This window comes from Rhinoderma darwinii, chromosome 2 (genome assembly GCF_050947455.1).
Source record: "Rhinoderma darwinii isolate aRhiDar2 chromosome 2, aRhiDar2.hap1, whole genome shotgun sequence".
In the NCBI taxonomy this organism is placed as follows: Eukaryota; Metazoa; Chordata; class Amphibia; order Anura; family Rhinodermatidae; genus Rhinoderma; species Rhinoderma darwinii.
The window spans coordinates 353,200,639-353,228,230 of NC_134688.1; the positions used below are offsets into that span (position 1 = coordinate 353,200,639).

Sequence of the window (27,592 nt, forward strand, 5' to 3'; positions counted from 1 at the left end):
GTTGGCGGTGGGTACCGGGATAATAATGGTGGTTAGTCTTAGCCTCTGCACCAGCTAACACTAAGTACCGCCTTAGTAATGGACGTTGTCAATTACTAAAGTGGTAGGAATAAAACTCAAGGAAAATACACAGATATAGATACAAAATTTTATTGAAATAAAGCACCCCCAACACAAGAAGAAAGTGCCGTCATCTAAGTAGTCCTCGAATCCAACGTAGTCCAACAACCGAACCTGTAAAAAAATGGGGCAGCTATGTTGGACATTATATTGTATGGGGGGCATACATACCCCATAGTAGCCTTATGTAATGGGGGACAGCAGACAGTAATCTTATATAGTATAAGATTTGTGTCTGCTGTGCACCTGTATCTAAGCCTGACTTTTTGTTGGCTTAGATACTTGATATAACAGACAGTGTCACCCATGTACCCTGTATGTAAGCCTACCCCATGTGTTATACATTTTCTATTTGTGTGTGTGTGTGTGTGTTTGTGTTTTTAGAACATTTTGGTTGCTTGACTAAGCTGGATTAGAGGACTACTTTAGTAAGGCTATTTTTTTTTCTAAAGGGAAAGTGTAGTATTCAAAAATAATTATTTTTAAAAAAACTGAGATTTGATACAAATAGTTTTAAAGTTTTGCTGTATTCTGAAAAAAAAAAGTAAGAAAAAGGGACAGCACAAGGAATCATTTCACAAAAGAATGCTTCAGGCCTAATTTATATATTTTAAATCAGGTTACGCTGGACCTATTGTACTAAGTAGTATATTCGGTGGACTACTGCGATGATCTACGATGTATGTTTAAATAAAATGGTTAACGAGGATTCTGTGGTGGATTATTTATTTAAATACATTTTTTGGGGAATATCTTATGTTTTTTTATACTTTATTAGCGCATGCATAATGACAGTTTGTTTGACAACGTCCATTAGGCTAGCAGTAAACAGCCATTACCCCAGTATCAACCTCCACTACGGTTATCGGGAAGAGCCTGGTACAATCCAGTGATGGTGCTTCACTGGGGCGGCCGCAGGTTGGTGTTATTAGCCTAGGAATGGACAAAACCAGTGGCCCTTCCCACCAGGGTGCCGGGCTGCTGCTGCTGTGTTGTTGTATCTGGCTGGTTATTAACCCCTAGGCGCACCAGGACGCAACTGTACGTCCATGTGGCCAGTGTCTTAAGGCACAGGTACGTATAGTTACTGCGTGGTTCCCGGTGCACACTGTCGGCGACCGTGTGCACCGGGAACCCACTCCACTGTATGCCGACCAGCGGCTTTTTTGCGCTGATTTTGGCAAATAACCCCTTGATTGCGGTGATCAATTGCAATCACCGCATTCAGGGGTTTCTAGCTCATCGGCAGACCTCACGATGTTTCTGCTCTTGATTGTGCTCTCAGTTGGCCACTGGCAGCGCATGGTAAGGTGAGCTCATTCCATCTGTTCACATGTTGTGGTGCTGTGGGGTTGCGTCTGTTGCTGTAGAGCTGCACTTGTGGGGGGACGTGGCCCAGAGCCAAGGAGGCTTGGCACAGTCTGATAGCATGGGTGCTTTTGGACCCCTGGGTTGCGCCCTCTGCAAGAGCGGTGCTGCGGTGGCAGTGGCCGCCATGCGGTGGTGCAACCGATAGAGTAGGGACTCACTTTAAAGAGGTCGCCGTGAAGTGACAAGTGGGCTTATACACTTTGATCAAAATGTTAACAAAGAACCTCATGTTCATGCTTTTAAATTATGCCTAGCGGCTCAGATAAAACTTAGATATTGTGGATTGTGCGGTCCATGTCTAGTTTCTTACAATGCTGCTTTTATGGAGATGCTGATTACATTTTCCAGCAGGACTTGGCACCTGCCCACACTGCCAAAAGTACCAATACCTGGTTTAATAACCACAGTATCACTGTGCTTGATTGGCCAGCAAACTCACCTGACCTAACCCCATAGAGAATCTATAGGGTATTGTCAAGAGGAACATGAGAGACACCAGACCCAATAATGCAGACAAGCTGAAGGCCGCTATCAAAGCAACCTGGGCTTCCAGAACACCTCAGCAGTGGCACAGGCTGGTCGCCTCCATGCCACGCAGCATTTATGCAGTAATTCACGCAAAATGAGCCCCCGACCAAGTATGGAGTGCATATACTGTACATACTTTTCAGTAGGCCAAAATCTCGGTATAAAAAATCTTTTTTGAAATTGGGCTTATATAATATTCTAATTTTCTGAGACACTAAATTTTGAGTTTTCATTAACTGTTCGCCATAATCATCAACATTAAAAGAAAAAAATGCTGGAAATAGATCACTCTGTGTGTAATGAATCTATAGAATATATGAGTTTCATTTTTTTGTATTGAATTACTGAAATAAATTAACCTTTTGATGATATTCTAATTAATTGAGGACTAGAGTACACACATATATATATATATACACACACACACACACACACACACACACACACACACACACACACACACACATTTGAACAGCCCATTCCAAAATGTGTATACAGGTGGCATTAGTGTTCACTGTCACCATTTTCTTGTGTGCTGTATAAATTTGCAGTCACAGACGTTCTTGCACCTGTATACACGTTTTGTTTCATTTTGTGGGAAGCTGTGGTTTAAATTTTTGTGTTGTTTATGTGATTCATATATGTGGGGTTAGTGACTGCCTCCATTTTTGTTCTCTCACTCCTCCCATTCTGCCCTGGGTGATTTTAATTAGTTTAATGCTGGTTCCTACCATTTCCAAGTATATGTAGATTTAGTCCCAGTTATGTGCAGCATACGTTCCCCCAACATAGAGGTCGCCATGTCGAGGCAGGTGGGCTCACACAATTTGATCAAAATCTCTGCTAAGAACCTCCCTATTGTAAGTAGATTTAGCAGTAATGCATATTTATATTTAGTGACATTAGTGTTCGCAGAGTGCTGTTGCCATTTTCTTGTGTGCAGTGTAATATATATATATATATATTTTTTAGAAAGGGGGAAGTGGCGATCCTGAGATATTACCAGGATTGAGGTTTGTGTAGGATCAGCAAGACTGCACGGACGACCATCTCATTACTACTCATCATGGATCTTGGTGTCAGCAGCAGAAAATGGACTCCATATGAGGGGGAAAAAAATGGTGCCTAAATACATTTAAAACTGGAACCAAAGTTCATGATGTACTGCCAGAACGAACGCACTTAAAGAGGCTCTGTCACCAGATTTTGCAACCCCTATCTGCTATTGCAGCAGATAGGCGCTGCAATGTAGATTACAGTACAAAAATGCTCATTTTTTTAAAAATAAAAACGTTACTGTAATCTACATTGCAGCGCCGATCTGCTGCAATAGCAGATAGGGGCTGCAAAATCTGGTGACAGAGCCTCTTTAAGCCAGGAAAACAACAGATATACTATTGGAGGTCTATGCATTGAAGGGATTCCCTAGCCAAAGGAGAATCCCGAGTCTTACCCTGCCTGTTGAATGCAGACGCTGATACAGTTGCCTGGCAGTTGACTACACTGCAGGAGCTTTAAAAAACAGCGATGGCCATACCGAAAAGTAGTACCCTGCTCAAGCCCAGAGTGACGTGAAGAGATCCCTCATTGCAGATTTACAGCAAGGCAAGCGTAATCTCGTTTTAAATGACAGTTTACAGCGTAATCTCGTGAGATTACGCTTGCCTTGCTGTAAATCTCACACAAACGTTACTGAGGTGTCGGGATTCTGAATAGACATCACGTCCTGGCTGGTAGTGATGTATATTCACTGTCAGGACACTTGAGTAACGATAATTTGTGTGTGTATGTGGCTGCATATAGTGATCTAGTAAGTGAATGGGGAGAAGTGTATGACACTGATTGGTCAGCGTCATGTACTTCTCTCCACAACACACACTTGGTCAAAAAGTAAAACACGCCCAGTTGTCCATCAAGAAAGTAATTAGCAAAAAGCTAATATAGGTCATAACTCCGTCAAAAATGATTGTTTTTCTAAATAAAAAAACTGCTGTAATCTACATTACAGCGCCGATCACATTATGTACAAGATAGGGCACTTATAAAGTGGTGACAGAGCCTCTTTAAAGGGGTTCTCCATTTTAGACTATCCCTATTTGTTATAAGTGTCCCTTGACAATATGCTGGTCACAATTGTCCCCCTACTGGGACCCCCAGCGGGCAGATGTAATCTGTTGGGAAACCAGTCAGTAAGTGCTCAGTTTCCCCGTAGCGCCACCACAGGGGAAATAAAGCATTACACAGTGCTCATTCAAATCAATGGGTGGTCTGTGTAATGCAGCTCAGGACAGGTCCTCCAGAGTGAGAGACACTTTTTAACTGCTTTCCACCCTGGCCAAGAGATGAGGATCCTGAACAGAGGACCCCCCTCTATTAACTCACGACCTTCGAATAGAGAGTTATGAAAAGCGGTTTTATAAGCCAGTCAACCACTTTAAATGTTTTCTTTTTCCTGATAGGACGGCCCTTACAGAGGATCTAAGTGATCGCATCCTTGTTATTCATACATACACATATATATATATATATATATATATTTACATAAGCTGCCGTCACTAATCCTTAGCAAGGCAGGTCTAACCAGAGAAAGCTGGGGCAGCACCACACTCATACATACAGCAAACTCAATCTAGTTCTGCTCATGAGTCAGTTGTATTTTTGGGCCAAATATTTTTTTCTGTAAGAAACGGCAGTTTTTATTAAGGTGACGGATCCACTTTAAGACAAATGTATCAAAAAAAGTTATTACGCAGATTTTAAAAAGTGATTAAAATAAATACTTGTTCAAATTAACACAGCTGTGATTCACTGTGCAATCACAAAACAACATGGCATGTAGACAAAAGAAGGAAATTTTATTTCCCCTGAAGCTAGGGTAAAACAGAAATCCATGGGATCAAAATGTATCTACACAGGAGAATAAAGATGAAACATATTAAAAGAAAAAAAAATATATAACAGAAATTGTTACTATAAAGAAGCGTCAGGTGATCTAGAACATCTTCCTTTCCGGTGCAGCGTCAGCAAGTCTGGCTTGTCTTGAAATTGATAAGGTCACATCTATTTTCTCATTCTTCACACAAGGCTTTTCTTCAGTTGAACCTTTAAAAGTGATGGCCAAAATGAAACAGAAAAAGTAATACAATTGTGTGAAGGGCAATAACAGTCCAAAATAGAGTAAACTAACTGCCCAACATTACCCTAAATTCAACAAAAAAAATGACTAATATAAAAATAGAAAGGGGATTTTGTATCCAGTGACACGCAGCAGAGAACATGATTTTAAAGTGTAAGTTCAGACTCAATGAGATTGGATGAAAGCCGTCTCCATGGCAACAACTACAAACTGACACTATTCCTATTGCAATGTACAGATGTAGCAATCCTAATATTGACTAAGTTATCACGCTGAGGCAAGTTATCACTTAAAGAGGCTCCGTCACCATATTTTGAAAAACGATGTGTTTTCACCACTTCATTAGCGATGTTAGATTTATGCTAATGAGTGTCTTAATGCCCAAGTGGGCGTGTTTTTACTTTAAACCCAGTGGGCGTTGTACAGAGGAGTGTATGACGCTGACCAATCAGCATCATGCACTCCTCTCCATTCATTTAGTCTGCGCATAGGGATCCTTTTAGATCACTGTGCTGTCTTATACTAACACATTAACGATACTGAAGTGTTTAGACAGTGAATAGACATTCCACGGGATGTCTATTCACAATCTCTGCACTTCGTTACTGTTTCTGTGGTAGTTACAGCAGAGCAAGCATAATCTCGCAAGATTACGCTGTAAATGACAGGTTACACCGAGATCACGCTTTGCTCTGCTGTAACTACCATAGAAACAGTAACGAAGTGCAGAGATTGTGAATAGACATCCCGTGGAGTGTCTATTCACTGTCTAAACACTTCAGTATCGTTAATGTGTTAGTATAAGACAGTGCATAGCGATCTAAAAGGATCCCTATGCGCTGCCTAAATTAATGGAGAGGAGTGTATAACCCTGATTGGTCAGCGTCATACACTCCTCTGTACAACGCCCACTTGGTCTGAAGTAAAAATATGCCCACTTGGGCATTAAGACACTCATTAGAATAAATCTAAAAATCACTAATAAAGTGGTGAAAATAGATTGTTTTTTTTAAATAAAAAGCACTGCTGTCAGCTACATTATAGCGCCGATCTCCTTATGTAGGAGATAGGGCACTTATAATGTGGTGACAGGGCCTCTATAAGCCATTGAAAAAGTCAAGTTAAAGCTTCTTGCCGCTGTGTATAATGAATGATCGCTTGTAGTCTGTTGCTAAGGAGGAATCTGCTTCCAGAAGTATCAAAGCTCCACAAGACTGCACTGACGATTTAAAAAAAAAAAAACTAAATCTATATATTTAAATAGAATGATCACTGGCCAATTCCACAAAACTTCTGCAAGATTCACAAATATGTCTCTTATTTAAAATAAAGCAAGATAAATGGATGGGGGGGGGGGGGGGAGACATGATATGTCCAATAAAAAAATAAATATTCCATGATGTCACTGGACAGGACCATATCAATTAAAAGTCTGTTGGATTCTCCTTAATGGCAAGTTGGAGAAGGGTCCAGAACCAAAGCGTCTTCTCATAACAGCTCAGAGATAACACCTCCACCTAAAAGATAAACAACATGGAAGTAGAAAGTGACAATTGAAGGTGCGCCTCCGTCTTTTTATTAACATTGGCGGTGAAGTCTTCAAATGTAAAATCGTAGGTCCATATAATATACGCTCATTCCATTTTCGTTCTCACTATTTTAGTTTGTTTTTACGAAGGTGGTAGATTTTACACTTGAAAACGATACAACCAGTGTTAATCGAAGATGGAGCATCGCTTTAAATTAAAGGAGTGAGCAGGAGGGATAAAGCAGCAAAGCACAGAAGCATCTGGATCCCACTGATGATCACAAACACTGAATGTGGACACGCGTCTATGAAGTCTAGTGACAAGTCTACATCGGTAACGTTTGTGTGAGATTTACAGTTCCGAAGTGTCAGGATTCTGAATAGACATCCTCGAGAAAGAAAAATACAGTTTGTTTAAATTAAAAAAAAAAAAAGAAGAAAGGACAATGGGTTTTCCCAGTCTCTACATTGGAGAATAGCACGGACCCTGCTGTACTACAGAACGGGTAAGGAGGGGTCCATAACCCTAGAAACATCAATACCCAAGTTTGAGTGTCCTGGGAAAATACCTGCCTTTTTTGTATTAAATCAATACTATTTTGGAGCATTGTATTTACCCTGTGAACGAATCTAGGGGTTATTTGCATAACTATATCCATTGATTGCGCAGTTTACCAATACAGAAAAACGAAATAGGGAGAAATGTTCCTGCAATAAGGAGAAATAGGTGTTGTGAAACGTCTTCATTAGTGGGCTTTTGTCTGCACACTTTTCTTTTTATAAGATTTTAGTAAAAGTTATATTTTATCTAAACTCTAGTGCTACCGCAGTAGATGAAATATAGAATGATTTCAAATATCTATGGTGGCCAGTGTCGCGCTGATGCCCGATCTTATACCCCTTATGGAACACACACTGCACATTTTGTGTCGCCAAATTCGGAGAGCCAGAACTTTTTGTGACGGAGCGGTTATTATTGGTACAATTTTGGGGTACATGCAAATTTTTGATCACTTTTTATTCTATTTCTTGAGAGACGTGGTGAACGAGAAACAGAAATTCCGCTATTGTTTTTTTAGGACGTTCACTGTGCACTATAATTGACATTTATTTAATTCTGCAGGTCGATGCTATTACGGCGATACCATGTGTATGTTCTTTTTTTTATATATTTTATGGTGTTTGCACAATAAAATCACTTTTTTTCAAAAAATCATTTTGTTTTTGTGTTGCCATATTCTAAGAGCAATAACTTTTTTATTTTTCCATCAAGAAAGCTGTGTGAGGGCTTGTTTTTTGCAGAACGAACTGTACGTTTTATTGATAGCATTTGGGTAAATGCGACTTTTTGATTCCTTTGTTGGGAGGTATAGTAACAAAAAAATAGCGACTCTGGTATGATTTTTTTTTACAGCATTCACCGCGTGGGATAAATAAGATATTTTTATAGTTCAGGCCGTTACGGTCGTGGCGATACCAATTATGTATAATTTATTTTTTTCTAATAATGATGGATTTGGTAAGCGATAAAGGGCGATTTTTAATTGCCTTTTTTTTTTTAGTCCCACTAGACTGGACTTATGTATGGCAGTGTATTATACCAGTCAGTTTCACACTGAGAGGCAGCGCATTAGGTCCTGCCTCTGGGGCCTAATCACATGCCGTAGATGGCAGACCCAGAGGCCAATTTTTGGTCTACGGTTTCCATAGCAACCATCGGCGCATCGCAAGGGTGCCGGTGTTTTAACCCCTTAGATGCGGCGGGGACCACGGTGAACCGATCCCGATGTCTTCTCTAAGTACTAAAGCTGCTAGTAGCAGCCCGTGCTGAGATATCCCGGGCTGCGGGGAATCGCTGTGCGCAATGTAAGGAGAACACTTGAATTAACAGGCTGCAGGCACATGCCCCAGCGCTGCAGCCCGTTAATTTACGCGGGCTGGTCGGGAAGGGGTTAAACTGATGCCTACAATCAGGACAGGGAGGAGAAAGGAAGCTGAATTATCAGTTTTAATTTCCTGTCAAGCGCTAATGCTGGAGCGTGGAGAATTGAGTAATACACTAGAGACTGGGGAAGATTTATAAAGAGTTTCCATGCAAATTGCGACTTTTCTACACCAGACAAGAGTGGCATAGAGTGCTTAATAAATGGCACTCTAGGTAGAATATTAAATAGTTTAAAAGGGATGCTGACATTAACCCTGTCTCAGCTCTAGACCATCAGGGGTGCTGTCTATTGTATGAAGAGCCGATGCCAGCGAGGAAGTTAATCATTGCATTCAGGTGTTTCAGTCCGTCCCATTACCACAGGTCTTATAAAATCAAGCATCTCGCCATGCTGTCTGAATTTAGAACTACGAATTCTTTCACAAATGTTTGTAGAGCTCACTGAATTAGAGCGTGGTACTGTAATAAGATGCCACCGTTGCAACCAGTCCGTTCGCCTTTCCTCCTAGATATTCCACGATCAACTGTAAGTGGTTTTATTGCAAAGTGGAACCACAGGAACTCAGTCACGAAGTGGCAGACCACATAAAGTTACATAGCGGGTCACCGAGTGCGTAGGCGCATAAGTAGGCATGGGCGATTATGACCTAAATCAAAATCACAATTAATTTAACCTCGATTACTGAACACTTATTTAGACCACACCCCTTCTTGCATGCAACGCCCCCTATTTGCATGCTATTCCATTAAATTAATACTTATCCCTGCTGTATGCTACGGTATATAATATACCCCCTGACACTGCCCCAACAGTACTCCCCAGACATTAGAATGCCTCATAGCTGCCCCCAGACATTATAATGCCCCTATAACTGACTCCACAGCAGAATGCCCCATAGCTGCCCCCACACATTATGATGCGCATATAACTGCCTCCACGCAGTATAATGCCCCTATAGTTGGCCTCCACACATTATGCCCCCCATAGCAGCCACCACATAGTATAATGCCCCCATACATGTTCTCCACACAGTATAATGAATCTTAACTGCCCTCCACCCAGTTTAATGCACCCCCATAACTGCCAGTCACACAGTATAATGCACCCATAACTGCCCTGCCCACATTATAATGCCCCCATACATGACTTCCACGCAGTATAATGCCCTTTTAAGTACCCTCACACAGTATACTGTCCGCATAGCTGCACCTCACAGTATAAAGTCCCCCAAAGCTGCCCCCACTCTGTATAATGCCCCCACAGCTGCCCCAATAGTGCGTTATAAAAATAATAATATACATACTTATCCTAACCCCGTTTCAATGATGAGTGGAGGAGATCCCTCTGCTTCTCTGGTTCGCGCAGCTCGGCGCAGACAGGGGAGATAACGTCACTGCTCGCGTCCAGCAATAAATAGTGAATGGTAGAGCAGCGACCTTTTGGTCCCCTCCTCTACCATTGGATTCAACTGTATCTGCGTCCTAAATATGCAGATACAGTTTAAACCGGGAGAAAATAATTGATAAAACCAAAATCTGCAAGATGACGATTACGCTGAATTTTGATTAATTGCCCAGCCCTAGCGCATAATGCATAAAAGTCGCCAACGCTCTGCTGAGTCAATAACTGGAGTTCCAAACCTTCTCTGGCATTAACATCAGCACAAAAACTGTGCGCCAGGAGCTTCATGGCATGGTCTAGTATCTGCATGCAAGCCTTACATCACCAAGCATCGGATGGAGTGGTGTAAAACACGCAGCCACTGGACTCTGGAGCAGTGGAAATGTGCTCTGTGGAGTGAGAAATCAGCCTTCTCGATTTGGTAGTCTGATGTACAATTTTGGGTTTGGCAAATACCAGGAGAACATTACCGGATTGCATTGTGCCAACTGTAAAGTTTGGTAGAGGAGGGATAATGCTATGGGGTTGTTTTTCAGGGATTGGCCTAGGCCCCTTCGTTCCAGTGAAGGGAAATGGTATGCTGCAGAATTAAGGATTCATTTTGGACAATAGTACACTTCCAACTTTGTGGGAACAGTTTGTAGAAGGCCCTTTTCTGTTCCAGCATGACTATGTCACAAAGGCAATGTCCATAAAGTCATGGTTGGGTGAGTTTGATGTGGAAGAACTTGACTGGCCCGCACAGAGCCCGGACCTCAACCCCATCCAACACCTTAGGGATAAACGAGAACGGTGATTGCAAGCCGGGCCCTCTCATCCAGCGTCAATGTCTAACCTCACAAATGCTTCTGGATAAATGGGGAAAAATTCCCACACACTTGCACAAAATCTTGAGGAAAACCTTCCCAGAATAGTGGAAGCAGTTTTAGCTGCAAAGGGCGACAAACTTCATATCTATGGATTTAGAATGGGATGTCTCAAAAGCTGGTGTACTTTTGCCCATATAGTGTATATATATATATATATATATATATATATATATATATATATATATATATATATATATATATATGAACATATACACACATATATTGTATTAACCACGAAGCATAAAATGTCCTACAGGTCATAAATAAACTGACCACAAATTGTATTAATGTGTGCTACAAGCACAAATCCCTGTGCAGTTTCTAGTTGCGGTTTTGTGTTTTCCAAACTATGGGAAAGGTGAAATTAATAATTTAAGTGATTAAGGAAGGTTTTCTTTGTGCGGTTGGCTGCATGCAGTTTGTGTACAGCCACATACATTTTTATAAAAATGATTTAAAAGAAAAAGCACAGGGGAAGCAACGTGTGTCCTAATGTAACTAATACCAATGCAATTTTAAAGACGTAATGAACACCAGCTTAAATACCGCATGTTTAAAATTGGAAAAACCGCCTGAAGTGTGCTGCATGCATTTTTTTTGCAGCGGAAAAAATTGCATACAGCAGACATGTTGGCTGCAATGTGTGGCCTTACCCATAAGGCTATTAAATTGTTTGCATCTTTTTCTCCCTCTCCGCCCCCGTTTGCACTCCTTTTACACACCATACACATTTGTTCTTAAATACAAGGTAGTAGAAAGAGAGGAGATATTCTGGGGGTATATAGATAGAAAGAAGCGACCAATTATGGCTGTCTAATATTTAAAAATACTGCTGAAAAATAAAAGTTAGATAATAGGCAAATAGGAAGATTTTCTATATAAAAAGATTATACTAACGCCTCTGCGGTTCATTACGCTGGTTACCTATTACTTCAAAAATAAAAAGTTTAGTTACTATTCCACAAAGCTCTCCACAATGTTGGACCCTCCTACATGACCATTTTTCTCTGTCTAGTACCCTACCTGCGCTCATTATTCAGCCAGTGACCCAACGCTACAGTCCCGTCCCCCCCCCCCCCGCCCCGCCCATTTCTGGGATTTCACCCATGCTGAACCTGTATTCTGGGTCAGAAAGTCTCATATAGTCTTACATTAACGGTTTAAAACGCACATTCTCTTAATGTCAGGTTCTAAACCGATTGCAAACGGACATATTTAGCAGTAATCTGCATATTGACTTTTTTTGGCACAGAGCTTGACATTCCCTGCCTCATTAATTATATTTCCTCTCTGTGTGTAGAGGCATCATGGTGGCTTAGTGGTTAGCACGGTCGCCTTGTAGCAATAGGGACCTAAATTCAAATCCAACCAAGGGTTTGATTTTCTCCAAATACTCAAGATTCCACCTACATTCCGAAAACATACTGGTAGGTTAATTGGTCTTTTTTATTAAATTGGCCATAGCGTGCGAGTAAGATTAGGAAATTAAACTGGGGGCGAATGCAATCTGGGTACAATGACACCTCCCTATTCTTTTTTTGTAAGATGCTTCTCAATATTTGTCATTTTACAGGATTCCTGTTCCCTTGATTGTTAAGCCAATTTAGTGCTACATCAATAAAAGGCTATTACATTAGCAGCTTTTTTTTTAAATAAGATTTACTTTAATAAGATTGAAACTTTAGGTTTACTCCTCTGTTAAGAAAACCATTGAATAAAAACCATCTCCCATTCCTATAATATATATGTGTACAAAAAGCAAGGCAACAGGATCCAGAAGGGTTTTCAGCCACTTTCTACAAATAGAACTGATTTAGTGCAGTCAAGGATGATACTTGAGTCTTAAACCAATCATTAACAGGGGAACATGTGATTGGAGAGATTTACAGGCTATAGATAATGTGTGCTCCTTGCTGAAAATTAAATTTTTGTACTCACCGCAATATATTTTTCTCGTTGTATTAATAGGGGAAACACAGCACCATGGGTATAAGCCCTTGCCAGGAGTCGTCTGACACTTGGTAGAAAGAAGTCTTGGCACTGCCCAGGCCGGCCATACCCTGTTCACAGACACTGGCTTAATCATTTTGTGCAAAAATAAGTAGAACAAGACAAAGAACAAGCAACATGTCCACGGTCCCAGGGGGAAAACCAACCAGAACAGCAAGTACTACAGGTCCCAGGCCTTAAACAAACCAAAGAGAGGGCAGATTCTGTGTCACCAATGAATACAACAAGAAAAAGATTTTACGGTGAGTACAAATATCCAATTTTCTTGTTTATATCATTTAGGGGAAACCGTATCATGGGACGTCCTTAAGTAGTCCCAGAGGGTGAGAAGAAATTAAACGAAAATCACAGGAATGCAACCGGCCTAACATACAGCTGCCTCTTGAACCCAGACTTGAACCCAAAGAATGAATCTGGTAAAATTTGGTGAAGATGTGCACCGAAGCCCAGGTAGCTGCCTTGCAGACCTGAGCAACTGAAGCTTGATGCCTGACTTTATCCTGGGCCGATTGTCTTCCGAAATCACAGATTAGATCCAATGTGCAGCCGGATCGACGCAATTTGCTCTTACCACGTCAAAGCCCGTTGTCTCAAATGAGATGGGGAAGGGTAGAAAGAAGAGAGGACAATCTCTTTAATAATATGAAATCCAAGACAACCTTTGGGAGGAAGGATGGCCAGCAAACTACCTTCCACAATGGAGGACAGTGTCTGGTCCTGGTTGGAAGTAGTTTCTCCATTGATGACTAACAGGGGACCCTAGAAGGGAACCTGAAGATGAGCAGGACTTGTGCCTGGTACTTTTGCGTCCCTTATGCGATCTACCACGACAGGTAGACAGAGAAGTATGCACAGGGATAAGAAATTGGGGTATTAAGCTTGGCTGCTGGGAAGGCAGGCGCTCCAAAGACTCAACCATGGTTTGTGAGGTCTGGAAATCACCTAAGGCCTGAGTAAAAAGACCTGGCCCATTCAGGGTTACCACAGTCTAGTGTGGGTACTGGGTTGTAGGGCACTGCGGACAGAACGGGGCAGAATCTAGCAGGCAGAATTGGGTAGACTGGCCGCGTGTAAACTTGTTATTACACCTGCCACATTTAAGTAAGCAGGGCCGCCTGTGCCAGCTGCCTGGCGGAATCCTCTAGAGATGAGGACATGTCACAAGGCAGCAGGGAACAGACAACTCACAACAACAAAAAATGTCAGTGTCAATGAGAGAGAGTGACCCCTGGGCAGAGCTGCAATGATCATAAAATGACACATTTAGAGGAAAATCAGCATAAAAAAAGCCCTAAGGCTGCCCATCAGACCACTGGTTAGGGGTCCTTTGGCAGAGGAATAAAGGCTGAGAAGCAGAAGCTCCGGTCAGTGGCGCTGATGCAATGGAGCCGGAACAAAGGAACGACACAGGAAAAATAAACCTAATCCTCAGCAAAGCTCGCTCTGGAGATTAAACCGCCTCTAGGAAAAGACTCCCTCTCAGCAGCTAATGAGATGTTGTCGGCTGGCTGATCGGCCCGTCTGGGACACATGACAAAAAAAATGTGGCTTAGCGCTGAAACAGACCAGGGGCTTAAGTTGAAAACCCAGCCTGCAGCGCTGAGGGTAGGAGTGGAACGACAACGCAGGAGAAGCATGGAGCTCATTCCCACATCGATTTAAAAAAAAAACACTATCCAAGGCTCCTAGGATAGCAACGGACAAGCAGCTCATCTAGAAGTGTTCACAGGGTCACCTCTTTAATACCTCACACATATAGTGGGATTCTTGGCACTCCATCTACGGATGCAGATTAGTCTAAGTAACCAGCGGTGAAGGAAGACCGTGCAAAGAACTACCTGGTTACTGGCAACCGCAGGGGGGTTGACTAGGTTGGTGATCAAGATGGCAACCCACCTGCAGCAAAAGTGGAAAAATAATGAATAAAACTCAAATAAAAAATAGCAGCAGATCTGAATATCAGGTCATGTCTGTCTCCTAAAGACACTAGGCTAAAACAAATTAAGCAAGTGTCTGTGGAAAGGGTATGGCCTGCCTGGGCGGTGCCAAGACTTCTTCCTATCTTCAGCCTTCTAGTGGCAGGGGCCTATACCTATGTTGCGGTGTCCCCCAATGATATAAATGAGGAATGGGAAATATCAACAATTGTGGAAATTTAAATGTATATATTTTTTTTTTTCTACACATAATATCCAACCTTTCTACTTTCCCAATGAGCATCTCAACAAATATATCATTCTATTATTTGTTTACTTAGTCTTGTGACGTTGCAAATGGTTTCCACCTGGTGTGAAAGGTTTAAGACGAGCGTGCGACGAGACAACGGCTGCAAGAAGCCAGAGCCACAGGAAGCGGAGGGGAGGATCTGCACCTATTTGTACAGTGCTTACCTGTCAGCACTTGTGGCAGCTCACTCTGAGCTTTGCCCTTCATTGCTGAATCCAAAGGCATGCCCCTGTCTACCTTGAAGTTTTTCGATTTAAATGGAGAGTCTCCCTCTTTACCTTTAGCTCCTTTTGGTCGTCCGGATTGCTTCTTCTTGGATTTACTGTCCCCCTTAACTCCCAGTAGCGGGTGAACTTCTGTCAGGGATAAATTTGGAGAAATTAAGAGAATTGTAACACGTAAAAAAAAAAGAAAAAAAAAAAAAGTTTCAAAAAAAGGGACACGGTCACCTCCGAAAACCACTAAATTACAGTAATTCGTAAATTGTTTTAAAGACACTGATTCCGAATCTGTAATTTTCGTCTGACTACTTGCTTGCATTCCTCCGATGTAAGCCCACATGATTAGGAGTCCTAATAGCCCTCTCCATTATATCGCCGAGCTTAGGAGTCCTCTCTATGCATCATAATGTAGCGCACGGCATGTTTGCGGGATTACAGCAGGGGAATGTAATTACTAGTTACTGTAGTTTAGGGGTTTTCGGAGGTGACCGTCTCTTTAAAGGGTAAATAAACTTTCAAACTTCTGACATGTCATAGTGACGTCAGAAGTTTTGATCGGTGGGGTCTGAGCACAGAGACCGCCGCGGATCGCTAAAGTGAAGATGCAGAAGCTCTCCGGTAAGCGATGAGCCGTTTAGTTTCTGATCGGCTTTTCTCGGAAAGCCGATCAGAAACCAAGCGGAGGGGGTCTCAGTGCTCGGACCCTTACCGATCAAACCTTTTGACATGTTACTATGACACGTCAGAAGTTTGTTAAAAGCTTAGTTACCCTTTAAAATTAGGGCTGGGCGATTATGATCTAAATCACGATTAATTGAACATCTAACATCATTACTAAAGGATTTTAGGCCACACCCCTTTTTGCATGCCACGCCATTAATATAGATCCCCTGTGCCTGCTGTATACTACTATATATAATATTCTCCCAGATACTGCCCCTCATACAGTATGTCCTTATAGCTGCCCCAAACAGTATAATGTCCCTATAGCTGCACCCATGCAGTATAATGACCCCATGCAGTAGAATGCCCTCATACAGCCCCAATAGTGCCTAATAAAATACATACTCATCTAACCCTGTTCCAACGCATATTTTCAGGTTCCACTACACTTCTGGCATATACCGGCGTTTCAGGCATCCTATTGGTTCACTGTGTCCTCATTGCCCACCCCAATTACCTTTTGTTTCGTCCCAATGCCCACGCAAAAAAGGCGAGAAGACAGTGCCCGCCCTAATGGAATATACACGGGATGATGCGGTTTATATACAGGAATGATGGTGGACAGGTATGATGGGGGTCCATGTATCGAACCCCTATCATCCCTATACATTACCTTCATCATTCCTGTATATTACCCCCATCATTTCCGTATATAACCCCCCAGCATCCCTGTATAGTACCCTCATCATTCCTGTATACAGGATTGATGGGGCTAATATACAGTGATGATAGGGGATATACATAAGGATGATGGGGGTTATATACAGGGACTCCCATCATCCCTGTACTGACTTTCCCCTGCCCTACTATTGGATTGAACTGTATCTGCATCCTGAGGACGTAGATACAGCTCAAACCGGGAAAAAAACAAACGGAAATGCGCAAGATAACCTCGGTTATATGCGCTGAATTCCCGTATCGTTTTTTTTCCGAATAATTGCCCAGTTCTACTTTAAAGCATCTTTACAAGCAAATAACCCCTTAAATAGCCCTTTAAAGAAAGATAATTTTGGCCTTAATACGAACCTCGGGTGCACAGTAAAAATTTCACTATACATGCAGAATGTAAAGTGAACATTACTGCTGCGCCCTCCTTTTCAATATTGCTGCCGCAGTTTAACCCATTCCCAGTTACCTCTTCATGTATGTAAAATGGCCGCCAGCTTCTCAGACTACTCTATGCACAGTGTGCATCAGTAGGCTGAGATACAATCCTGCAATCGGAGCACTGATAATGACAAGGAATAAAGTGAACCACAGCAGCAGCATTAAAAAGTATGGCACCGGGTACGTGAACTATACATTCTGCATGTATAGTGCAATTTTTTTCTGTGAACTGGAGGGTTGCTTTAAAGGGGTTTTCCCCATGAGAGACATTTATGACATTTACACAGGATATGTCATAAATGTCAGATAGATGCGGGTCCCAGCTCTGGGATTGTCACCTAACTCCAGAACGGGGCCCCCTAAACCCCGTTCAGCCATTGTGTGTTGCGGCTGAATGTGTTTTTTTCCGACCATGAAAAACATTATATGGTCGTGAGTTACGTAAACAGCGTAACTCGCTGAGCTACGCTGTTTCCGTAACTCCAATAGTAGTGAATGGCAGTTACAGAAGCAGCATAGCATGCGAGCTATGCTGTTTCCGTAACTACCATTAAGTTCTATGCGACTTCTGTAAACAGCGTATCTCCGCGAGTTACGCTGTTTACGTAACTCATGACCATATAATGTTTTTCATGGTCGGAAAAAACCACATTCAGCCACAACACACAATGGCTGAACGGGGTTTAGGGGGCCCCGTTCTGGAGATAGGTGACAATCCCAGAGCTGGGACCCGCATCTATCTGACATTTATGACATATCCTGTGGATGTGTCATAAATGTCTCTTGTGGGAAAGCCCCTTTAAGGCTCTGTTCACACTAACGTCATGGGTTCCATTATAAACTTAAAATTAGTCTACTATGTTTACAATTGTTATTTAACAGGAAAAAATAGTGCAGCAAACTACAATATTCATGCTGTAAAAAAAAATGCAATAAAAAAATGGTCACATTTTTTGACAATAGTGTAAACAGTGTTAAAAAAATAAATAAAAGAATCGCATGTTAAAAATTTTATATAGAAAAAAATAAATATTGCCTAATGCCAACAATGCTAACAGCTTACCTCTAGAATACCTTCTCAATTACCACTTTTTAGTAGGCATCAAGTATTTCAGATTTTCAAAATTCTGCTAGCTGCTGTCAGAATTTTGAGAACCAACAGGATTTATTTATTATTTTTTACACATATACGAACAGGGATATGAACAGCACGCCAACATTGTATATGCTGCCAGATTTAGCAAAATCTCAGAACTGCTGCAACGGAACATGGACGGAAAATGTTATTTATAGCTGTAAATTTTCCACATTCTTCATTAAAGAAGACCTCCAGTGGAAACACAAAACTTTCCATGTCTGCATTCCCCACCTGACCGTATACCACACTCTACACTTCTTTTATGTATCCTGTAGTAACTTTTTGAACTGCTGTCTTGTCTGTGCTTTAAAAAAAGTCTCCATCTTGATTCTTACATTTCCCCAACTTTCTCTTCCTCTCTGCTTTGCTATCAATCACACGATGCTTCAGAACAGCATCACATGACCAGCTAAGGGCCATACCATTTCTGCATGCTGGGGGACACAGATTATCATTCTCTATATTCTCCTAAATAATCTGAGAAACTATAAGTATACAGACAGGGAGGCTGCACTATATTCTTCTACATTATACCTGTGATGGGTAACACATAGATCTCCATAGACTCAAGTAGAGAAAGCGTCTCACCAAACCTGATTCACACAGTCTGATATATAGAGATAGAAGCAGCAAGACAAATTACAGGTGAGAGACTGACACATGGAATAGCATAATAGGACACATGGGAAAGTTCAGTTTTGGCTGTAGTGTCCCTTTAACCTATTGTGCCCTGCTTTGTAAAGAGGACCGGTCACTAAGCCATATAAGTTGAACTGGTTAAATGACCTAAATAGTGCTTTCTCCCTCATTACAGCACGGTTTTTATTTTTTTAGAGCATTCAGTCTCACAGAAATAATCTGCACAAAGATTAGACTGTAAAACCGCACTGCAGTATGACAGAACCTTTCACTTACCATCACTGGGCACACCTTGTAACTCAACCATTGTGGTCTTTGGTTTCTTCTTTGGGGGCTGTACACCATCTGATGAGGCTTGTCTCTTCTTCTCTGTTCCCGCCCCATCCTCCGTCAGTGACATTTGACCTGCCTCTGGAGGTGGCCCATAGGGATTTTCCTCTGGATCTTCTACTTCAGGAGCAATGGGAAGGTATAAAAGTGCTTTTATATCTTCTAATTCTTCATCACTACAAAAAAACCAGAATTGAATTATTAACATCTGCTTTTTAGTCTATAAATGTTCTATATGTATCAATGCAATTATGCCAGTTCTCCGGTGTAACTGCATTGAATAGAATGATTCAGGCAAGAAAAACCAGACTCCCTTAGCAAATCCCACCACTTAAGTCTTTCAAAGAAGAACAAAAATGATATCTGATGGGCCTTGCAAATAATCATCAATATTTGCTGACTGAAAGAGATCCATAGAAAAGTTTTTAAAAAAAACCTTAAAAAAATAGACTGTACTAGATTGTAAAATTCCTCAGAACACTTAAAATCAACATAGCATTAAATACTAAACCACTATAGTTACACCAAGTTACAAGCCTATTTCACTAGGAATGAATGCAACTTGTGGTAGACAACCAACATGTGGAACACCAGAGTTTATAGCCCCCTCAATTGATACCTTATCAGTTTGCTACAAAGGTGATGTACCTGCTTAGGTAAGGCCACATGCACACGACCGTAAAAAATCCCGTAATTACGGGCCCATAGACTTCTATTGGCCACGGGTACCTCCCTGTATGCTTACGGGAAGGTGCCCGTGCCGTTGAAAAATATAGAACATGTCCTATTTCAGGCCGTAATTACGGCACGGGCAGGCCCATAGAAGTCTATGGGGCTCCCGTAATTACGGGTGACTACGTGTGTGCACCCGTAATTACGGGAGCGTTGCTAGGCGACGTCAGTAAATAGTCACTGTCCAGGGTGCTGAAAGAGTTAAACGATCGGCAGTAACTGTTTCAGAATCCTGGACAGTGACTACCGATCACAATATAGATAAAGCTGTAAAAAAAAAAAAAAAAGGAAGTTCATACTTTCCCAGAACTCCCTGCTTCTTCCTCCAGTCCGGCCTCCTGGGATGACGTTACAGCCCATGTGATCGCTGCAGCCAGTCACAGGCCAATCACTGGCTGCTGCGGTCACATGGACTGCTGCGTCATCCAGGGAGGTCGGGCTGGATGTCAAGAGAGGGACGCGTCACCAAGACAACGGCCGGGTAAGTATGAATTTCTTTTACTTTTATTACGGAAAGGGCTGCCCCTTCTCTCTATCCTGCACTGATCGAGAGAAGGGCTGCCGATTAGTGCAGTGCAATTTTGCAGCCAAAAACGTGCCCGTAAATATGGGTGGAATACGGGTGACACCGGACCCGTATTTACGGGCACGGGTCCGTAAATACTAGTGCAATACGGGTCGAATAAGTGTGACCAAGGACCCGTATTTACGGGTGGACAAAACTACGGTCGTGTGCATGGGGCCTTAGGCCTCATGCACACGACCGTAAAAACACCCGTTATTACGGGTTGTAATTACGACCTGAAATAACGGGCCCATAGACTTCTGTTGGCCACGAGTACCTTCCCGTTTTCTCACGGGAAGGTGCCCGTGCCGTTGAAAAAGATAGAACATGTTCTATTTTTTTCTTTTACGGGCCGTGCTACTATACTTTATAATGGGAGCACGGCTCGGAATAACGGCGTTATGGAGTTTACGCACAGTTGCAGATAAACCACTTCTCATATGAAATCTGGCCTGACAAAACAGCAGATTGCCATTAGTCTGGCTGCTCAAACAATGAGCTGTTGTCGCCATTGCAGATGGCAAGTTGCCTCAAATTTCCCATGCAATCTGAAATGAATACACGTTAGTGCCAAATCTTTCAAAGTGGGAGCTGCTCTTCAGTGGCTCCCCATTCTAGCTGATAGAGGGAGATCCCAACTGGGTTACCCCCCGATATAATGTAAATATGCATATAGAAAGGAGTCAGTCTGCTGTTATCATAAGGGCAAGCTGTGAGCGGCCACATTTCTGATAACTTACGCCATATTCTTTTATGTAGTTACTAGCAATCTGGTGTGAATACACCAGTTCTAAAAAGATTTTCTAAAACCAATTTCTCTTTTAAACCTGTGGCCCAAAATCTTTTTTTCTTTTTTTTTTTAGTTTTCTAATATGCACTGTGTCAAAATGTTGCCATCACTGGCTCTAAGGCACCGGCACCTGACTAAGTGAGAAAGAGAAGGCTCATAGCCTTGACCCTTCCTTGAAGGAGCTGCTTACAAAGAAATCAGAGTACATATTAGAAAATGCAAAAAACAGGATTGTAAAATTATTTTCTCGTCCAGTTCATTGTGGGGCACAGACCGTGAGTATATGCTGTTGCCACTAGGAGGCTTGATACTAAGAAAAAAAAAATAGTGGCCCCTCCTACAGGCATTACCCTGCCCACAGACACGGAGATATTGTCTGTCCGCAAGCAGTAGGAGAAGCAAAAGGTAAAAGGTAGATCAATTAGGGGCAAATCCCTCAAACTATCAACCAGGAACAAAAAAAACACTTGAAAACACAATGGGTGGGAGCTGTGTCCCGAATGACCTGGACGAGAAAAGGATTTTACGGCGAGTACTCAAAAAAAAAAAAAATCCGGTTTTCTCGTTCGTTACACTGGAGGACAGAGACCGTAGGACGTGCAAAAGCCGTCCCCAGGTGTGGGAACAGAACATAGGACATGGTCATCTGTATCACATATGCCTGTAAGACCTTGCGACCCAGGGAAGGGTCTGCAGAAGCAAAAAAGGTGTACACCTGGTAGAACTTGACAAAAAAAAAGTGTGCAAAGAAGATCACGTGGCCTCCTTCCACAACTGAAGGGCAGAGGCCTGATGACGCACAGCCCAGGAAGCTTCAACCGTTTTGGCAAAGTGGGCCGCGACCCAAAAAGGGGGAACCACTTTAGACAGAGAAAAAAGCAAGGGGGGAAGCTTGCGATTCTCACACCAAACGAAGGTAGGCCCTTCAGGTGTGGTGGTAAATGCAGGCTGAAGAAGGCTTCCTAGCCTTAAGCAGAACAATCTTCGAGAGACCACGAGCCCTCAGACCGGCGGCCTCAACAGCAACGCCGTTAAACATAGCGACCTTAAATTCTGGTGGAAGAGTGGTCCCTGAGAGAGATTAGGACGGAGAAGTAAGGAGGGCCATAGGATGTCCGCCAACAGGGACACGAGGTCCGCGTAGCATCAACGGCGCAATCTGGGGCTATCAAAATGGTTGGAATCCCCTCTAAGTTGAGCCATCAGAGGAATCGCAGCAGGAAAGGCAGAGAAGGTAAAACGTTTAAGAGACTGAAGTCGGACCATGGCGCCAGGCCTTTGGATCTCAGCCCGGTCCGATTTACACAACTCAAGCTGCTGGGTAAGTTGTATTGGTATATGTTGAGGTTCGATGGGGTCACTTAACCGTTTGTCCTGGAATGTTCGAGGACTGCGTGAATCCAGGAAACGTCATTCTGTTTTTTAATTTATTAGGCAACAGGATGCGCGGGTGATTGGGTTGCAGGAGACGCATATGACCAGAGACACGGTGTCCTTGATACACAGGGCCTGGATAGGACATAGTTTTCATTCCTCTCACACCATTTATTTCAGGGGGGTGAGTCTTCTGATACATAGGGCGGTACCATTTATTTGTCATTCTTCCTTTCTGGATGGAGAGGGGCGGTATGTGGGTGTACATTGCTCCTTATATAATTGAGAATGTGTGTTGGTGGTGCTGTATATTCCTCCTCCCTTTTCCAGTGTGTGTATTAGAAAAGTTGTTAAAGAACTATCTAGATTTCCGGAGGTGCCACTTACTGCAGTTAAAACCAAGTCTGGGGCAAACTTTATTAGAGAGGGTGGCAGAGACGGAACGGCAGCATGTTGCTGATAATACGCCAGATACTTTGCGGACTTGGGAGGAGGAACAGAGGTTGCTAAAACAGGATCAGTTGGAGAGGGCAGATAAGAGGATATTTCTTAAACAACAATATTATGAAGAAGGGGAAACTACAGGAAGGTTTTTAGCCAAAATGGCCCAGGCGGAGAATAATTATATACATACAATAAGGGGGAGGGGGGTAGGCAAGAGACAGATATGGGAAAGATACTACAAGTATTTCAGAAGTTTTACTCTGATTTATATGATTCTAAAGCAAGGTACACACCTCAACAGTTAGAGGAGTATCTAGGGGAGGTTCGCCTTCCCAGATTGGGCTACTGGCGAACGAAAAGGCTCCAGGGCCGGATGGCCTTCCGGTAGAGGTTTTTAAGCAATATGGGGAGGAGCTTACCCCTCTGTTACTGGCTACTCTGCTGGAAAGTTTTGATAGGTGACGGATTCCAGTTTCAATGTATGAGGCCACCATAGTGGTTCTGCCTAAAGAGGGAAAAGATATTCAACTGCTTGAATCCTATAGATCAGTGTCCCTGTTGACGGCAGATATTAAAATGATGGCAAAGGTCTTGGCACTCTGGCTCTCTAGAGTAGTGGATGGGGTGGTACTTGGAGACAAGTCCGGCTTCATGCCGTCTAAATCGACGGCGGTGAATCGGAGACGATTGTTTTTGAACTTACAGGTAATTCCGGATAATCCTATAGGAAGAGCCATTCTTTCGTTGGATGCTGCTAAGGCTTTCGACTGTGTGGAGTGGGGATATTTGTGGTCCGTCCTGGACAAACTGGGGTTCGGTCCTACCTATGTAAAATGGATTAAGCTGTTATATGTGGCCCCAACTGCAAGGATACGGGCGAATGGTGCGTTCTCTGATCGGTTTGCGTTGGCTAGGGGAATGCGTTAGGGCTGTCCCTTGTCACCGTTATTATTTGCTCTAGCAGTGGAACTGTTGGCAAGCGCGGTCTGACAACATGGGGACATACAGGGGTTGAGATATGGGGTGGTGGAGGAGCGTATTGCATTATATGCTGTTGTTTATGGCGGATACCGATCACACACTGCCGTTAGTTATGGCTCTTATTAAACGCTTTGGTACTATTCCGGATTAACAATAAACTGGTCGAAATCTGCTCTTATGTTAATAGATCCGGTGGTTATCCAGACTGGGGATGATGAGGTAACGATACCAGTTGTCATAGAATACCTGGGGGTTCGGGTGACTGTGAGAGTGCCGGATTACATGTCCCTTCATATTGTACCAATGTTGCCAAAGATAAAGGCCAAAGTGGAGGCTTGGAACAAGCTCCCACTTTCTGCCTTGGGTAGAACTAATTTGATCAAAATGATCCTTATTCCTCAGGTGCTATAGGTCATCCATAACTCCCCTATGTGGATCCCCAAACACTGGTTTAGGAGGCTGCATTACCTTTTTCGAGATCTAGTGTGGAAGCGGGGAGTGCCTAGAATAAAACTGGAGAAGCTGCAATTGCCTAAGAACAAGGGGGGCCTAGCTCTGCCCAATGCTTGGGTGTATTACTTGGCTGCTCAATGCCAGCATTTTTTGGGGGTGGGAACAGATGGAAAAATGGGTGTCCTGTGCACATATTTTATCATATTTGGGGGGAGGGGACAATCCGCTGGCGGGACTGGAAGCACACACATATAAGAGGCTAGCGAGTAATAAACCAACATTGCTTCTCATGCATAAAGTGTGGTGGCAATGTAAGCAATTGTTGGTGATAGGGGACTGTAATAAATATACTCCACTTTGGAGAAATCCGTATATGTGGGAATTGTACCAATTGGAAGGGATGCAGGGGTGGGAACAACAGGGCATTGTACGACTGAGTCAGCTGTAGGAGGGGGGATACCCTCAAATCATTCCAGCAACTAAGCGATGGGTTTCAGTTGGATCCACATATGTTTTATCAGTATCTGCAGATTCGTCATGCTTTACAGACGCAAGCTACTACGGTAGACCTGAAGATATACGCACTGGGAGTGTTGGAATATATTGCAAAAGCAGTTACGTCGAGGGGGTTGATCTCTTTGCTATATCGCAGGTTGTCGTCTGAACATCTGGGGGATCTTATGGCGCCTGTTAAAGCTAAATGAGAACGTGAAGTGGAACCTATTCCCAAAGATCACTGGGGGGGAGGGGGTGTACTGGCGTCACCAAGTCTTCTGTCAATTAATGCAGTGCAATGGAGATCCCAACTCTTTTTGATACACAGGGTATATAGGACCCCCTGAGTTCTGAAATGTATGGGATTACGAACAGATGCCAGGTGTCCTTGGTGTCCGGAAGACAAGGCGGACATTTATCACATGTTTTGGTCCTGCAGGGTTCTGTGGAACTTGTAGAGGGAGATGTCAGAGTTAATGAGGTGCAGATTCTAATAGACCCAATAGTGATGCTTCTGGGATATGTTGGAGATTTGGATGGAATGTTTGGCTGTTGCCAAAATGTTGTACCAAGTCAGGAAGGGGATAGCTAAGCATTGGTTGGCTGTGGAGCCGCCTTCGATGCAGGAAATCATTGGTACAAATCAATTACAAGGTTTTGATGGAGTATCGGATATATTCAAAGAGGGGGTCTATTAAGAAATTCGAGAAACAATGGGCTAGGTGGATTAATCATTCTGGATGGGCCTCATCGGAACTCCTGGCACTTCGCTCGTCTCTTTCAGATTAACATGGCAGGAAGGACTAATGTGTGTACTGAGGTCTCAGAGGGTAATACTGTGGTAATGGGCAATGCAGCTTCTCCGTAGGGGTGGAGGTGGTATACAGAGACTGGTAGGAGAAAGGCAATAGTAGGTATGGAGAGGATTCTCTTGTGAGGTTTGTAATTTTTGGCTCTGCAGGTATGACGCTGGCATGCACATGACAGGATTGAGAGAGAAAATGGGCTGGAATAAGTAGAAGCAGGGGATAACCTATTGAAACCTTTTGCAAGATGGACGGCTGAGGGGTTGCGGGGGGGGGGGGGGGGTCAGGGATGGGTGTAATTGTTATGTTGGTGATACATATTGGGTCTTTGATGTACCGATTTCATTGCACTTAAGATCGTATGATGACCTGTAACGCTGTTGTTATTTGTTGAATAAACTTGAACGGATTTTAAAAAAATAATAATTTGAGACTAAATATGTGATCCGCTGCACTAGCAGCAAAACCTTCTACGTGATATACTTGCATCCCCTACTATTAAGCACACAGAACCTCTTGGCTTTTTTTAAAAACATAGATCAGTGCCCCCACCACCTCCAACAGGATATATATATATATATATATATACATATATATACATATATACACACACACACACACACACACACACACACGGTACAAGCAGTGAGATACCTGCTGCAGAAAGCAGCAATACGGTCCACGCTAGTTACATCCACTTCTTCGTCTTCCGCTGCATCACCACCTGAGAATTAGGAAAACAGATATAATCATAACTTGGAACAGTGTGAATCTCCACTTTGTGACCATCTCTAAAGTGAAGCTATGGGCAAATTTTCATAATTAGAAAAATAGTCTTTCGTTTTTCTTGGACGTTAAAAAAAATGGATGAATTTTATTAGTTTGGTGTTTTCAGGTGGAAGGGACAAAAAAAAACCTCAGTGCCAATATAGTGACGCAATACCACTGCAGATAGTGCCACAGTTTCCACTGTAGATAGTGCCCACATAGATAGCACCACTGTGTCCCCGTAAGTAGCGCCCATATAATGCCGCAGTGCTCATGTAGATAGTGCCACACCCCCCCTGTAGATGATAGACCCCCCCCCCCGTAAATGGCACCCCCTTCCTGCAAATAGAGGCACTGTAGCTCCCTGTAGGAGCGGAGTCCCTCTGGCCGGGGATTCAGCTCCTGATGTATCTGTCCATATCTGTGACAGTGACGACAGGGGCACTCTCTAAAAGCAGAATCCCCAGCCTGAGCGTCGTCAGCGCTGTGGCCGGGGATTCCGCTCCAGCAGTAGCCCCTGTAGTCACGGTCCATATATAGCCAGGGGCTTCTCCAGTAGCGGAATCCCTGGTCAGAATGTCGGCCGGGGATTCCACACCTAGAGAGAGCCCTAGAGAGAGCCCTGACGTGACCGTCCATATATGGATAGCGACGCCAGGGGCTTTTCCAGTAGCGGAATCCTCGGTCGGAGTATCGGCCTGGGACTCCTAGAGCCCCTGACTGTGGACAGTGACGTCAGGGGCTCTCTTTAGAAACGAAATCCCGGCACAGAGCTCCTAGCGGGAGTTTAGGTGGCGCTATGGGGGGGGGGTTCGATGCCATCTACAACAGGGGGGGTTGTTATCTACAGGGTGGTGGCACTATTTACAGCTGGGATGTTGAGACGTCGGG

At 43.1% G+C, this 27,592-nt stretch overlaps 1 protein-coding gene across 3 annotated transcripts in view; it reads right to left on the reverse strand.

Moving 5' to 3' along the window:
* Window positions 1-4,855: 4,855 nt before the first annotated feature.
* Window positions 4,856-27,592, reverse strand: part of RBBP5 (RB binding protein 5, histone lysine methyltransferase complex subunit) — a 54,624-nt gene continuing 31,887 nt past the window's right edge. Inside the window, exons 11-14 of one of the 3 annotated variants that reach the window (XM_075853779.1) lie at window positions 26,588-26,657; window positions 19,240-19,469; window positions 15,414-15,491; window positions 4,856-5,121 (exon numbers count right to left, since the gene is read on the reverse strand). In XM_075853779.1, the coding sequence (XP_075709894.1) occupies window positions 5,012-5,121; window positions 15,414-15,491; window positions 19,240-19,469; window positions 26,588-26,657 (488 nt within the window). In that variant the 3' untranslated portion in view covers window positions 4,856-5,011. Of the gene's footprint in view, window positions 5,122-6,108; window positions 6,673-15,299; window positions 15,492-19,239; window positions 19,470-26,587; window positions 26,658-27,592 lie in introns of those variants that run through there. The other 2 variants (XM_075853778.1, XM_075853780.1) reach the window with 2 other exon arrangements.